At 37.8% G+C, this 16,355-nt stretch overlaps 1 protein-coding gene across 2 annotated transcripts in view; it reads right to left on the bottom strand.

Annotated features, from left to right (window-relative positions):
• Nucleotides 1-2,577: 2,577 nt before the first annotated feature.
• Nucleotides 2,578-16,355, bottom strand: part of TRIP11 (thyroid hormone receptor interactor 11) — a 69,298-nt gene continuing 55,520 nt past the window's right edge. For both annotated transcript variants that reach the window (XM_043434348.1, XM_043434349.1), the window contains exons 17-21: nucleotides 12,304-12,385; nucleotides 10,948-11,062; nucleotides 10,375-10,491; nucleotides 9,216-9,360; nucleotides 2,578-6,005 (exon numbers count right to left, since the gene is read on the bottom strand). In XM_043434348.1, coding sequence (XP_043290283.1) covers nucleotides 5,785-6,005; nucleotides 9,216-9,360; nucleotides 10,375-10,491; nucleotides 10,948-11,062; nucleotides 12,304-12,385 — 680 coding nt within the window. In that variant the 3' untranslated portion in view covers nucleotides 2,578-5,784. The remainder of the gene's footprint in view (nucleotides 6,006-9,215; nucleotides 9,361-10,374; nucleotides 10,492-10,947; nucleotides 11,063-12,303; nucleotides 12,386-16,355) is intronic.

The following is a 16,355-nucleotide window of genomic DNA, read 5'->3' as shown; positions in this document are numbered from 1 at the left end:
CATTCCTTTCCTTCATTAACAGACTGCTAGTGACTATATAACATCCAGCTGAAGACTAGCAGGGGGTACTCTTTCTGCCCCCTTCTGATGCCTATGTCAGAAGCTTTCTCTATCTCCTTTATACTTTAATAAAACTTTATTACACAAAAGCTCTGAGCGATCAAGCCTCATCTCTGGCCCCGGACTGAACTCTTCTCCTCCGGAGGCCAAGAATCCCAGCGTCTTTTCGTGGGTCTACAACAACCTTTCAATATCAAGGGAGCATTTCATGCAAGGATGGGCAGGATAAAAGACAGAAATGGTAAGGATGTAACAGAAGCAGAAGAGATTAAAGAGGTGGCAGGAATACATAGAACTACACAAAAAAAGTCTTAAATGACCCAAGCAACCACGATGGTGTGATCACTCACCTACAGCCAGACATCCTAGAGTGTGAAGTCAAGTGGGCCTTAGGAAGCATCACTATGAAAACTAGTGGAGGTGATGGAATTCCAGCTGAGCTATTTCACATCCTAAGAAGATGATGCTGTGAAAGTGCTGCACTCAATATGCCAGCAAATTTGGAAAACTCAGCAGTGGCCATATGACTGGAAAAGGTCAGTTTTCATTCCAATCCCAGAGAAGGGCAATACCAAAGAATATTCAAACTACCATACAACTGGGCTCATTTCACATGCTAGCAAAGTTATGCTCAAAATCCTTAAAACTAGGCTTCAGCAGTAAATGAAGGGAGAACTTCCAGATGTACAAGCTGGGTTTCAAAGAGGCAGAGGAACCAGAAATCAAATTGTGAATATCCATTGGATCAGAGAAAAAGCAAGGGAATTCCAGAGAAACATCTATGTCTGCTTTATTGACTACACTGAAGCCTTTGACTTTAGTGTATGGATCACAATAAACTGGAGAATTTTTAAAGAGATGGGAATACCAGACCACCTTAGCTGTCTCCTGAGAAATCTGTACGCAGGTCAACAAGCAACAGGTAGAATGAGGCATAGAATAACTCGTTTCCAACTGGGAAAGGAGTATGACAAGGCTGTATATTCCACCCTCCTTAACTTATATGCACAGTACATCATGCGAAATGCCAGGCTGGATGAATCACAAGCTGGAATCAAGATTACTGGGAGAAATATCAACAAATCAGATATGCAGATGATACCACCCTAATGGCAGAAAGTGAAGAGGAACTAAAGAACCTCTTGATGAGGGTGAAAGAGGAGAGTGAAAAAGCTGGTTTGAAACTCAACATAAAGAAAAAAAAACTAAGATCACAGCATCTGGTCCTGTCACTTCATGGTAAATAGAAGGGGAAAAAGTGGAAGCAGTGACATATTTTCTTTTCTTGGGCTCCAAAATCACAGTGGATGGTAACTGAAGCCATGAAATTAAGATGCCTGCTCCTTGGAAGAAAAGCTATGACAAAACCTAGGCATCAAATTGAAAAGCACAGACATCACTTTGCCAACAAAGATCTGTATAGTCAAAGCTATGGTTTCTTTCAGTAGTCATGTACAGATGTGAGAACTGAACTATAAAGACGGCTGAGCTCCAAAGAATTGATGCTTTCAAATTGTGGTGCTGGAGAAGACTCTTGAGAGTTCCTTGGACTGGAAAGAGATCAGACCAGTCAATCCTAAAGGAAAATCAAGCCAGAATATTCATTAGAAGGACTATTGCTGAACCTCAAATACTTTGGCCTCCTGATGCCAAGAGTCAACTCATTGGAAAAGACTCTGATGCTGGGAAAGATTGAAGGCAAAAGGAGGAGGGGGAGGCAGGAGATGAGTTTGTTAAATAACATCACCAACTCAATGGGTGTGAATTTAAGCAAGCTCTGAGAGAGAGTGAAGGACACAGGAACCCAGTGTACTGTAGTCTATGGGGTCACAGAGTCAGACATGACTTGGTGACTGAACAACAAGAAATGAATGAACGAGTCATTTGATCCTTACAACCCCTTAAGTTTAATAGGTGGGCATTATTTTAGAGACAAGAAAAATCAGTTACACGGTGAAAGTATTTTGTTAAAGGTCACACAGAAAGGTTCAAAATCTGTACTCCAGTCCATCTCTCAACTTTAAAACTCATGTTCCTTCCAATCCTACCACATGAATAGTTAAAAATATACAAGTTTTGGGACTTCCCTGGTGGTCTAATGGTTAAGAGTCTGAGCTGCCAATATAGGGGGCAGGGGTTCAATCCCTGGTCAAGGAACTAGGATCCTGCATGTTAAAGTGTGGCCAAAAAACCAAACCAACCAAAAAAACAAGTTCCACATCTAAGAAAAACTGAGTACATAGACGATTATTTTGCAGAAAAACCCAAGAGCCCACTGATGCATACTATCACCTCTGGGGAAAAAAGGCCTGGCTAAAACCTCTCAGATCCTCTTTGCACACATAACCTTGAGCATCTACTAAATTGTTCATATTTAACATTTCCAAAGCTCAAACACTGTCTAACAGCAGACATCCGGTGAACACTTGAAGATATTAGCTTCAGTAGTTCATCAACTGCTGCTATAAACAACATGTGTAAGTCATTTCTCCCCCTTCTAAAGAAAAAGTCAGCAGCTGTTTGCTAAAAAAGTTTTTTTTTTATTGTGGATGAAGACATTGCCAGTTTACATATATCATTTTTATTTGGACTAGTTTTTCTGCCTTGCAGTGCTCCTGAGAAATTCAGAAATGCACTGACCTTAGTTCCATAAAATACAACCCAGTATTAAGGTTGGATTGTAAAATATTCCATAAGATATTTCCCTAAAAGTCAAAAGACAACTTATCAGTTTTAACTAGAGAAACCTTAGTAAGTTAGAAAGTAAAGACTGGCAAATCACAAATGTCAGATCATTAAAAGTACCATTATTTTTTCCACAAAAGTGAAAATTTTTTCCATAGGAATATATAAATGTTATACTTGATGTTTACAAAATTAAAGATACATTTTTATTAGTGGAAGATGTTTTAAATACTTTTGATATATGAAAAACTTCATTAGCCTTAAAAATAAAATTAATATGCCTTAAGTATGACACATAATAGTGCTTTATCAATAATTCTTATTTCTCTCTTGTTCCTGAAGCAGTACTGTTTTGTTGCCCATCTCCTGATTGTAAAAGTATTTTGACTTTTCCCTCCTTTCAACTGTCTATTAAAAGGTTAAAATAAACTTGAGGCTTTATTTGAGGGGGATATTTAATATTTAATTGGATGGTTTTAAGAAAGTCAATCCTTTTCCCCCATGTTTTTGTTGTTTAGTTTTTAACTCAATAATGGCAGGAACTAAAAAATAACCATGAAATACAGTATTACGCTAAAATCAAATCCAATGGCTGGATGAATTTTCTACTACAATAAAGCAGTTGAAAACCATTAGGAATGTTGTGGAAAACTGTGGCAGCGATGATAAAATTCCACCACAAATTTTAGTAAGTTTCTAGAGGAATAAACAGTAAAATTACTGTAGTTAAAGTACTGCAATAAAATTAGCATTAGCAATGTCCAACTGCTAACATCAGAATTATATGCTTCATCACTATATGATTACTAAGAAGATTCCTTGAGCAGATGGTTCATCTCTGACACAACTTAATTCAGAAAAGTAGATGAGTTATGTCTGGTTTAGATCAACAAACACTTAGTATGCATACCAGTGAGCTATAGTTTCGATGATTATACAATTGAAACATTAGGTACTACAGCGTTAGGACAAGGTCACATACTTTTAAAAATAGCAGCCATGTAAGGTCATGGTGGGATGTTTAGATATGCAATCCACCCATAACAGCTTTCCAACTTCTGTTAAACTATGGGGTGAGGGGGGATAGGCTGTTTGGAAGCAGGAAAGGAAATACTGAAAATATCATAAAAGGCATTTAAAATATGATGACATGATACTTATACCCACCATGCATCTCCTTTCCAAATTAAAAGAGAACATTTTTTTCTGTTATTATATTCCTTCAAAATAAAGGATCATGTTGTCTAATTTTTTTTTTTTAAACTGAGAAACTTTTATTTCAGATGCTCCACACTGAAATGAAAATTCAATGGCAAGCAGCAAATAATTTAGGATAGTCAGTGAAAGTAAAAGTATCTTTGAAAGGACCTTATAAAACCTAAAAGTAATAATTTCATAGAGAAACAATAGTGGACAAAACAGAGAAGAGGCAGTTTGATAGTTCTAATATAGAACTGATATGACAACTCCCTTTAAAGTATACTAAACAAAGAATGGCAATATAAATAAGTTAGCCAAGGAGACAGGGGACGTTTTGAAGCAGCAATGTCTAAGTTACTAGATTTTCCAGAAAAACAAGCTTTATCTAGCAACACGTAATGACTTCCAATCCTCTAAATACAGTACAAAGTATACAGTTAATCACAGCAAAATTTACAAATGACCAAATTTAGCCCTGGCCAGAGCCAGGCCTATTTACATATTTGGATTAGTATAATTTTCATCTTTCCTTATTATACAGATGTTTCTATTTTAAAGGCCTATCGAAATTTACAAAATTTGCAAAGAAATGTCTTTAAATGTACAACTTCAACAACTAATACAAACATGAACATCCTGATATAATTAAACTCCAAGTCAGGATTTTTATGAGGGGTTTATAAAAGAATTAAAGGGATACTCCCTTACCATTAAGTTCCAAACACCTGGTGCTGCTGTTGCCCAAGTGATCTCACTGCCCTCGTGACTGTGAAGATAATGGACGACCCCTGGGCGGCCGTCCCTCTCACGTCAACACCTCAGACAGAGGCAGGAGGAGGTGTATCTAGGGATATTGCTGATTATAGTTCTGTAAATGCAGCTGTACAATTTAACACTTAGATCAAAGTTGTGAGTAGGGGTGTGGAAACATTTTAAGATGGTATCTTTAAAGAGACACTTTAGCTCTTAAAGCGAAACCATACAGTGACAATATGTACTTAACAGTGAAAAGGAAGAAGCATCTGATAGGTTCAGCAATGTAGAAGGATCTCAAGGGAATTACGGTGAGTGGAAAAAGGCCATCTCAAAAAGTTACACTACACGATTCCAGTGAATGGGCACTCTTGAAATGACAACATTTTAGAGGAGCGTCGTGAGGGGGTGCCAGAAGGTAAGGAGCCGAGAGGGGAGAAGGTGGCTATGACTGTGAAAGGGGAGCAGGAGGGGATCCTGGATCAAACTGTGTTGTCTCTGTGCTGTGGTCACATGAATCCACACACACGATGAAACTGCAGAGAGCCAGACAACACGCCTTCTACCTCAGGACACCTGTCACCTCCAGGGACAACCTTGTTCTTGGCCTGAAGATAAATAACATGCTTTAGATCAACTTTTACACTATGTGGATAAGTCACTACTATTCCCCACCCCCCCTTTTTTTTGGTAAATCTACTGATTATCTTTAAAAGATAAAAAAAAACAAAACTATAGGTCTCTAGTTTAAATGAGCTTGAAAAGGAAAGAACTTATAGGTACTAGTATTTTTGTCTTTCTTTTTCTTACTTTTATAAATTAAAATTAAAAAGAATGTTTCTAGCTTAAGTTAGGTCAAATGAGACAGGGGAAGAAAAGGAGATAAGACAGCAAACACTTCCTCCTTTAACTCTTGCCATTTCTAAAAGCATTAAGAATATTAGCATTAAATTTAGAGAAAGTATAACTGCAAACAAATACATGACTTTTTCCAAAAGGCCACTTTGTGATAAAGTATGTACACATAGTGTTCATGGTTTTTTTTCTTTAAAGTGCTATATATGTCATCTCTGGCTTGAGAATAATCTATTGCTTTAAAAGGTCTTTCAGCACAACTCCGGCACTGTTGTCAGGCGACACTGGCAAAGGCGTAAATGTGGGCAGAACGTCTGAGATGGGTTTCAAAAGGAGATGCCCAGGCCCGCCAGGTCCAAGTCCAGCTGGGTTAATGAGAGGCACAGCTGCAGAGCGGGGAGCCAGGAATGGATTCACATCTGTTCTTCGACCAGCCCTGGATTCCGCTGTATCTAAATGACAAACAAGAATGATTTAGTCTCCCACATATTATCTGGTCACTGGTATACATGTGTTTTAGGTTCTGAGATTTGGCCCCCAAATAAATTTAACTTATATGCTGCTAGGTTTTGGATCTGATAAGCGGGATCTATGAAACAGAGAAGGTGAAAGAAGCAATAAATAAGAGAAAGGAATGGGAGAGAGAAATATCTGTATGCAGAGCTAGTATACTTAAACACATTAATACTGCGGTCTTATACTTAACACCAGTTGTGTGTGTTGTACTGTGTGCTGAAAGTGTTAGTTGCTCAGCTGTGTCTGACTCTTTGTGATCCCACAGACTTAGCCCTTCAGGCACCTCTGTGCATGGGATCCTCAGGCAAGAACACCGGAGTGGGTTGCCGTTCCCTTCTCCAGGGGACCTTCTAGACCCAAGGATCGAACCCACGTGTCTGCACTGCAGGCAGGTTCCTCACCATCTGAGCCGCCAGGGAATTCCTATCTATACGGAATGAGGCAGGGAAGGGGAGACGCAGTCAGGCAGAGACCTGCGCACCCAGAGGGGGCAAGGAAGGGGAAGGGGTGACACAGGCAGAGGTACTCTCTGCGGAGTAAGCCGTCTGAACCACGGAGGGAGCTTCCCAGTTCTGGGGATTAATGTCATTTACTGTAACAGCAGTTTTCTAAAACGTGTTTCCTATGTTACCAGGCAAATTCTATCTAACCATTTGAAAGAAGGGAGGACTGCCCAAATAATTTAAATGGTCATGAAAAAAACTGGCATCCGTATTATAATAACAATCAGATTTAATATTAATTTACCAAAACAAAAAGCAATATATGCACTACATTAAACGGTCATCTTTTAGACATTCAAAGGTTTGAAAACAATTCTCATTAGATTATTTTTCTGTGAAGTCAGGCTGAACAATTAAGTTTTTACTGGAACAGCACTTAGTTTATGCCCTCAAGTCTTAGTGGACAGAATTCTGCTTTACCCAAGGCCATTAACAACTTCTTTGTTCAGAGACAAGCAACCCCTCAAAGACACCCTCTTCAGCAATGGGAAACTCAAATAAAAGAGGCCTCTAAAACAAAGGAAGCATTGAGACAAATGTATCAAATCTACTTATCACTGAGCACCCTTGGGTCCATAAGCTGTACTTTTTCCTGTGAATGACAATTTTCCAAACTCTGAAATAGCTACATGGTAAGCTCTGGCTTTTGTCTCTGAGCAACACAAATCAATCTGGCATGTGACTTGATAACTGAAGTAGGGAGGTGTACAAAAGGAAAGGAGAGGAAAGAAGGGGGAGATCTCTGGCCCGGAAAGATCCCACATGCCTTGGAGCAACTAAGTCCACGTGCCACAACTATTGAGCCTGTGCTCCACCATAAAAGAAGCCACTGCAGTGAGAAGCCCATGCGTGGCAACAAAGAGTAGCCCCTGCTTGCTGCAGCTAGAGACAAGCCTGCACGGCAATGAAGACACAGCACAGCCAAAAATTAATTAATTAAAGGAAAAAAAAAGCTAAAATCTAGTATAACAAGAAAAAACTGTTTTTAGTATAGTCTACACATTAAAGTTAAGACTTTTCTAAAGCCTAAATTTAGTAGACAAATCTTTTACCTAAAATAATTTTACTACTTTCACTTTCTATAAAAGTTCAGGAAAATAGAAATATTCATCTAAGGAAGGACTAAAGAAGGCTTCCCTGGTGGCTCAGACGGTAAAGCGTCTGTCTGCAATGCAGGAGACCCAGGTTCGATGCCTGGGTTGAGAAGATCCCCTGGAGAAGGAAATGGCAGCCCACTTCAGTACTCTTGCCTAGAAAATCCCATGGATGGAGGAGCCTGGTAGGCTACAATCTTGGGGTCACAAAGAGTTGGACTGAGCAACTTCTGAGAGCTGAGAGAAGGACTAAAGAAGTTCTTAAAATTTCACAATATAAATTCAGTATTTTATCCAAATTTTTAAGTACCGAGCAAGTGACATAAACTTGAGAGTATATAATATGTACCTTTACAGTCCAGCTAGCAAACATGTTAGTCTATTAAAATATGAAGATTTCAGATAAAAGATATAACCCTTCCAATAAAGAATCTGTACAGAGTCTAATGGGCTTTCCTAGTGACTCAGACTGTAAAGAATCCACCTGCAATGCAGGAGACCCAGGTTTGATCCCTGGGTTGGGAACATTCCCTGGAGATGGGAATGGTAAACCACTCCCGTATCCTTGCCTGAGAAATCCCATGGACAGAGGAGCCTGAAGGGCTACAGTCCACTGGCTCGCAAAGAGTCAGACACAACTGAGTGCCTGAACATGCACGTGCACATGAACAGAGAGTCTAACTTCAATTTGAACTTAGGAAACTTTACTGCATGCCAATACAGGGGATGTGAACAGCATAAATAGGATCCTTACAACCAAGTAGGATAGAGAACTACATCCACATATTGTAGAACCACCAAGCCATTTGCTTCCAGGCAGGCCTTTCAACACGTAAGAATGCTTCATAATGTTCTTGGATGTCTAAGCTAGTTTACTAAACTGCTCTTGTAAATATTACTAACATACCAACTTTAGTTACTGAGTGTAACACTCAAGATTATCACATGGAAAAAAATCTCTAACTACATAAACTACAATTCTAACTCTGACTAGCAATAAGCACTATTAGTGAGAAAGGAAAATGGGTGAACAAAGGGTTACCAGTTCCACCAAGCACTCCCAAGAATAATTCAAGGTGGCTTATGCAGAGAGAGGATTATTCCAATACGTCATGTGAAGAGTTGACTCATTGGAAAAGACCCTGATGCTGGGAGGGATTGGAGGCAGGAGGAGAAGGGGACGACAGAGGATGAGATGGCTGAATGGCATCACCGACTCGATGGACATGAGTCTTAGTAAACTCCAGGAGTTGGTGATGGACAGGGAGGCCTGGCGTGCTGCGATTCATGGGGTCGCAAAGAGTCGGACACGACTGAGCGACTGAACTGAAAGGGAAAATATTTCATATTGCTTAAATTAACCTAAGCTAAATTAGATTGCTATAAGAATATATATATGAAGCCAAAATCTAATGCCTTATTGGAATTTTGGAAGAAGTCATTGCACATTTTCAAAAACACTAAAACTTCAGTTGGTATCACTGTAAAACATAATCATAAATCATCAACTTTTTAAATTGTAGAAAAGAAAGTAAGTATCTGATTTTACCTTTAAAACTTTCTGGTGTACTTGTATCTAGTTTTCTCCTTCCTGGTGAATCTAGAGGTTTCATATCATGAACAGAAAGCTTGGGTGGTGGAACAGATGGATGAGATTCTGTTTCTAGAAATTTAACAAAAAGTTCTGAAAAAGACTAAGAAGAAATATTTTGGATATATTAGGCAGATAATAAAATTATATTCATTACAACTAAGAAACTGTACCAGCTATCCTGATTCATATTAAAAACTAGTCATGCTATCTGAATCATTTCTTTATAAACAAGCCTTATGAACAATTAAAAGTGTTACTATTCTAACTGATACACAGGTATCGACAGAAAACAAGCATCAAATAATCACCCAATCAATGAGTACAGTAGCACCCAATCAATGAGTACAGTAAAAGGTCACCAGTAATATTATTATCAGATTAAAAGAATGTACTGTAGAACTTTCCTTTAAATTTTATGCCACTCAATTTAAGAGTTCTATCTTTCACCAGCTTTAGGTAAGTCACCTATCCTTAGTTTCCTCTTTAGTTTAAATAAATAAATAAATAAAATGAAGAAGTAAACTCCACATTCTAACTCACAGTGGTACTCAATTCAATTAATACTCATTTTAAGCCTCCTGTATACCAGGGATCATGTTTTCATGTTAATTAACTGCTACCTCCTACCAGAATGTCAGTTTTTTTGAAGAAAAGCACTTCATCTATATGGTGTGTGGCTTGCATTCTCCATGCTCAGAACGGGCTGACCCACAGCAGGTGCTCAATAAGCATTCAATTGGCTCAATGACTACAAAGATACACACAGGCATAAAACAGAGCCTCTGTTTTTGAGAATCTAATAATTTAGTAGTCAGAGACAAATGATTATGTGCTGACAGCAGTATGATCAAAAACAACGGAAGGAACAGTTATTATTTCAAAAAATAAAAGTATCATGTAAACAAAATGTTAAAATAAAACCTATATGCAATAAAACTATTAAAACTGGCTTACTATCCATAAGCTAATCACCTTTTTGCATCTCAGTTTCCACAACTCCAAAATAACAGGGCTGTATAGAATAACCTGAAAAAGAAGTCTAATTCTTTGCAAACGAATGTGATGCACAATGATGTCGCTATTCCTATTCAGCAAGAACGAAGCCGAGCCTTACGCTGTTAAGCAGAGACTGCTGACTTGGTCTCAAAGGTGTGCTGGGAACACTCTTCGATCCTCCTCCAAGCCACCCAGTCATCCACCTGGTAACACCACCCTGGTCTTCAGTCAACAACTGAAAGATTATTTTAAAACAGAAAAATATGATCAATACAAGAAAAGAAAACGGAAGCATTTTTACATGATTTCAGATGGCAGTAACTCAAGCTTTTCAAGTCCATTTCCCAGTTTCCTACTGATGGAAGCTATATATACACTGAAATGTCATCCCAAGCACTATCTCAAATAAAACCTAAGGACGGTCATCTCTCAAACTTTCAGCATTCTGATATGAATGGTGACTTATAAGTTATGAAACATTTAAGCTAATATTATACAAACTGCACAAATCTTCTCTGTAGTATAAAATGATTCCATTTCTACATTATTGTATTCAACAAAAGTTATATAAAACACAGGAAAAAAATATTTATATGATGCCAAGTATTTTAGTTATAAATATATTGAGATTCTTTTATATAATGTCAAGTATTCCAGTTATAGTCAGAATGGCACTAAATGATTCAGTTACCTGATCCATTTCCTCCTTTTTGATACCTAGAATGCTTCCCATCAATCGTAACACTTCATGACGCTGATGTTTTGGTGTGTGGAAGTGTCCAGTGAAGAGGTTTCTCATCAGGACTCTGTAAAAATGAAGGCAGATCCATGGCTGATTCATGTCAATGTATGGCAAAAACCACTACAATATTGTAAAGTAATTAGCCTCCAACTAATAAAAATAAATGGGGGAAAAAAAGGGTAATTAAAAAAAAAAGAAAGAAAATGAAGGCAGAAACAGAGCAGGCTAACTTGCCAGTTGTCTCAGTATCCAGTGTACCCAAACAATAAATAATGAACGTACAAATATTTAATTATACTTAAACAGCACTCATTATAAAGAACACTAAACAGTAAAATCTTTTAAAGTAGCTTTAACAAAATCTTGACAAGTCCACTTAAGGAACACAGCAAACAACTCAAAATGTGCCCCTTTAAAAACATCACTTAACAAGCCACCCACTTTCTTCAATCAAATAATCAACTGAGATTGGTGCTTCATTAGTAATTCTCAGTGCCTGCTCAGGTTGATATCATAAGGAGACATTTCAGATTTCTCTTTCCCTCCCTATCCTAAATGGTGATGGATAGTTCTTGTGCTCCGAGAAGGCAATGACAACCCACTCCAGTACTCTTGCCTGGAAAATCCCATGGGCAGAGGAGCCTGGGAGGCTACAGTCCATGGGGTCGCGAAGAGTCGGACACGACTGAGCGACTTCACTTTCACTTTTCACTTTCTTGCACTGGAGAAGGAAATAGCAACCCACTCCAGTGTTCTTGCCTGGAGAATCCCAGGGACGGCGGAGCCTGGTGGGCTGCCGTCTATGGGGTTGCGCAGAGTTGGACATGACTAAAGCGACTTAGCAGCAGCAGTTCTTGTGCTTAATGGTTATGCTTATATTTCCCCATTCATTCACATTTATTAAAAATTTGCTAATAATATCTAAATCTTTAAAATGTTAAAGATACATACTACATATATACTTAGGTTTCACACCTAAAGCATTTGAGCAAGATAAGTCCACTTAAGGGCAGTAAAGAGAACAAAAAAGAATGGTAAGAATAAACTTCATATTTTCGAAGTACTTCATACTGCGGTGATCTCTTCCATATGGTCTTAAGAAAAAGAATCTTAAGCTGGAAAAATCTATTTAAAAACCAAGAGAGGGCAAGTTATTGACCCCTCATTAAAACTACCTGCAACTCATCACTATATAAGAAAAACAAAGGTTTTTTAAAACTTAATCACACACATTTACATATAGAAATTGTTTTTACCATAAAAGAGATCCCCATAAAATACATAAAAGTAAAAGGCAAAGCATACTTGTCCACTTTTCCTTCTGTGCTATTTACTAAATTCATCAATTTCTTTTGTACATCATCCAGCATTTCTTGTTGGAGCTCATCTGTTTTAAAATACATGAATAAAGACAGTCATTAACTGATTAAAATAATCTGTATGAATATAAAATGAGATTTACGACATCTTTATTGAATTTTGAATATATGTACTTATTCTAATTAGGAATATTAAATTACATCCATCTCTTCTTTGGTTCAGGGAATTAAGCTCTCTGGTATAGAAATTACTTAGAAGCCAGAGTATGCATTAATTTACACTGTTTACCCCCAATAAAATAATTAATTCTTTAACAGAAAATTTAGAAACCAAAGGTTTTCATTCTCTTCAGAAGCTTAAGTGCAAACAAGAGATTTTTCACCACTGCTTCCTTGCATGAAACATTTCTAGAGCCACTTTTTAACAGGAAAAAACGGAAAGGACAATTTTAGATTTTCCTTTTTCCATTTTCCTGGCTGGACTCTTTTTTGGTGAGCTGACGAAGAAAAGCAGTTAACACAATCAAGACCATGGCTCAGGAGGCAGCTGCCAGGGCAAAGTATCCTGAGGTAAACTGCAAAAAATTCAGATTACTGGTTCTAACAGACTAGGCAAGATACTATATAGCTTCTGACTGATTTAGAAAGCTGTTTGGACTATTTTATTTTTAAATTCTTAGTTATTTGAAAAGGAAGCAAAATGTGTAAAGTCTTGGCAGAACACTTGGAATCTAAACAGTATTAAAAGCAAAGTCTAAAATTACAACAGGGAGAGACCCTGTTCTTAATCAACCATGCCATGGAGCCATGGATTCCTAGACTAAGGAACTCTCAGCAGACCCACGGAGTCTACACCTGTTTCCTCAGAAATGGATAGTTTGAGCCAACAGAGATGCTTATTAACATCAAGCTAGATTACAAATTTCATTCTGAAAGAAATGAAAGGAGAATGTCTTGCAGTAGAGCTCAACTTTTCAAATCAAGAAATATTCACATCCGAACACTAGACTTTGACCTCTTTCTACAAACCTACTCTTTGAGTTATGCAGTATTTTCCTAGTAGTAGCAGGATACAAGCTTCCTTATCCACTATATGACTTGCAAATATTTTCTTCTACTCTGTGGGCAGTCATTTCACCTTCTTGACAGTACCCTTTGAAGCACAAAAGTTTTAATTTTGATGAGCCTAATTTATTTTTTATTATGTTTCTTGCCCTAAGAAGCCACTGCTTAAACTCAGTATCATGAAGATTTTCCTATGTTTTCTTCTAAGAGTTTCACTGCTTTAACTCTAAAATGTAGGTCCATGATCCACTTTGAGTTACTTTTTCTGAATGGTGTGAGGTAAGAGTCCAAGGTTCCTATATGTGCAGATACCTAGTTGTTCCAGTAGCAAAGTGTTGAAAAAACTATCCTCTTGGAATCTTTGTTGAAAATCAATTGACCAGAAATGTATGGTTTATTTCTGAACTCTCAATTCCCACTGCAGACCTCTGCAAATGTTTTTCCTTCAGCCTGGAAAGCTCTTTTCCATTGGCACTGCCTACTAACTCTTTACCCTTCACATCTCAGTGCCCAAGTCCCTTCCTCAAAGAAGTTTTCTCTGAACCTTACATGTTAAGCCAGATTCATCTGCTTTATGTTTTCATTCTGTCTGTACAATGCCTAAAATTCTGATTTACAGTACTAAATGTATATACAAAATGTCCAGTTTAACTGTTTGCAATGACTGTGGCTTTTCCAAATTGCCAAAATCTGAACTGCAAAATGTAATAGGCTAACTTTTACCAAAACAGAGATGGTTGTCATAACCATATTATAAAAGCAAGGTTTGTGTTTGGAAAATCTACTACAAACGTTTCCTTTCCTGTGTTTCCAGGGAAGAATTTAAGCTTGGACACTAAGAGACAGACAGACACACAGAGAGAACAAGACTATTATTTAAGTCTGGGTAAGAAAAAGACATCGTAGATTCTTAATGGACACATATACACTACAAACCAGGGTGCCAAGTGGGCCTTTACTAGTGAAGGGGCCTTTTCTAGTACTCTATTCAGAGGAAGAACAGCAAGTAAGTTAACCTCTTGTTCATGATCTGAATTAACCACCCCACTCCTCAACTAAAGTAAGAGCCAGAGGAGCACAGTCTTCTCTTTCATCCTCCTCCACTTCTCCCCCAGGCTATGGAAAGGTGGCAGAAGAGAAGGTCAAATTATCTGACCCCCATCTTCCCTTTCTGAGACTCCCCTTCTCCTATCTACTTTCTTCTAAAAACTAATGGTTTTTATATTGATTACATTTCAAAATGATTAATTCCAGATACATCAGGTTATATAAAATATATTATTAAAATTAATCTCACAGTATCTTTTTACTTTTTAAATGAGGCTACTAAAATGCTTTTAATTCTAACTTTGGCTTACATTGTATTTTTTTAATGGATAACACTACTTTGGAGTATAACCAAAATATAACCATTATACTATACTGTCTCATTAAAAACGAAAAGATAAAACTGAATGGTTGGATGGCATCACCAACTCAACGGATATGAGTCTGTGTAAACTCCAGGAGTTGGTGATGAACAGGAAGGCCTGGCGTGCTGCAGTCCATGGGGTCGCAAAGAGTCGCACATGACTGAGCAACTGAACTGAACTGAAAACTGAATGATAACTCGACATCTTCAGAGTAAAATTCACAGCCTTGCTTCTGATAAAAATGACTTCAGTAAAATAAATTAGAAAAATTAAACTTTGCTCTATGAAAAATTGATCAAGAAATCCATCTTAAATAAGTTCAAGTAGTAAATATTCCTTGATGAAAATTAGTTAATATTGGTAAAATTTTTATTGAAAGGTCTGTGTTCTGAAATATATAAGCAAAACATCCTCACGTGCACGTGTGCTAAGTCACTTCAGTCATGTCTGATTCTTTGTGACCTCATGGACTGTAGCCCGCCAGGCTCCTCTGTCCATGGGATTCTCCAGCAAGAATACAGGAGTGGGTTTCCATGCCCTCCTCCAGGGAATCTTCCTAACCAAGTAATTGAATCCACGTCTCTTACATCTCCTGCATTGGCAGGTGGGTTCTTTACCACTAGCACCACCTGGGAAGCCCTCACAACATCCTTAAGGCCAAGATAAGAGGGTACAAATTTCTTAAAAATTTCACTATCATAATACAAGCTAGTCCTGAGCTAGTGAGAAAGAGAACTGACAGTGTGACTATCCTTGAAAACATGCAGAGGGCTATTTAAAATTCAAGTAGTAGTTTAAGTGGATACTGATACTTGAGTCTAGAAAACCACCTTGGACTTTGGGGGAAAGGGTTGGAAGGGTGGTATTAACTAGGAAAGATTTAGAAAAGAAAGTTGAATACTGACCTCAAAGGTCCCTAGAGATTTGCTCTTTTCTCCAAGCACACCTATTCTCCTCCCATCAGATTCTCAATGCTTCTCCGCAAAAACTGCACACTAACTCAAACCACAATTTGAAATCAGAATCGTATTCATATGGGCAGGCAAAATACAGTTATTCAGAAGTGAGTATATAGCCAAACATAATATCCCTGTGAAATAACCTAAAAACATGCCAAAATAATCCTTTGGAAATTAGAAGGGGAAAAAAGGGCAGGGACAGGGTACACTTCATAAAGTTGAGCAACAAAGTAACTGGGATTGGTCTGGTTTAGGGTAAGAGTTACTCTGAATATCTGACACCCTAAAACCATATCAGAGCCTCTTTGTAATGCCGAGAGATGGTGCCAGGGTCTTCATCACTTGATTTAAAATCAAAAGTAAACATAAAATGTGAGTGACTACAACAAATCAGTACATCACAATTTTCCATTTTATTTGCAGTTAGTAACACTGTACTATAATACTGTCTTTAGAAAGCATTGTAAAATTAGGTCACACTCCTTACAAAGTCACTGGCTATTTTATGACTAAGCTCCCTTGGACAAGACTCAAGTTTATTTAACAGCCACCTGACCAAGAAAGGGTTTCCCTGATGGTTCAGACAGTAAAGAATCTGCCTG

The sequence above is a fragment of the Cervus canadensis genome, chromosome 17 (genome assembly GCF_019320065.1).
Source record: "Cervus canadensis isolate Bull #8, Minnesota chromosome 17, ASM1932006v1, whole genome shotgun sequence".
Taxonomy (NCBI): Eukaryota; Metazoa; Chordata; class Mammalia; order Artiodactyla; family Cervidae; genus Cervus; species Cervus canadensis.
Note: the sequence above shows the minus strand (reverse complement) of the source record. Positions and strands in the feature narration are given on the sequence as shown.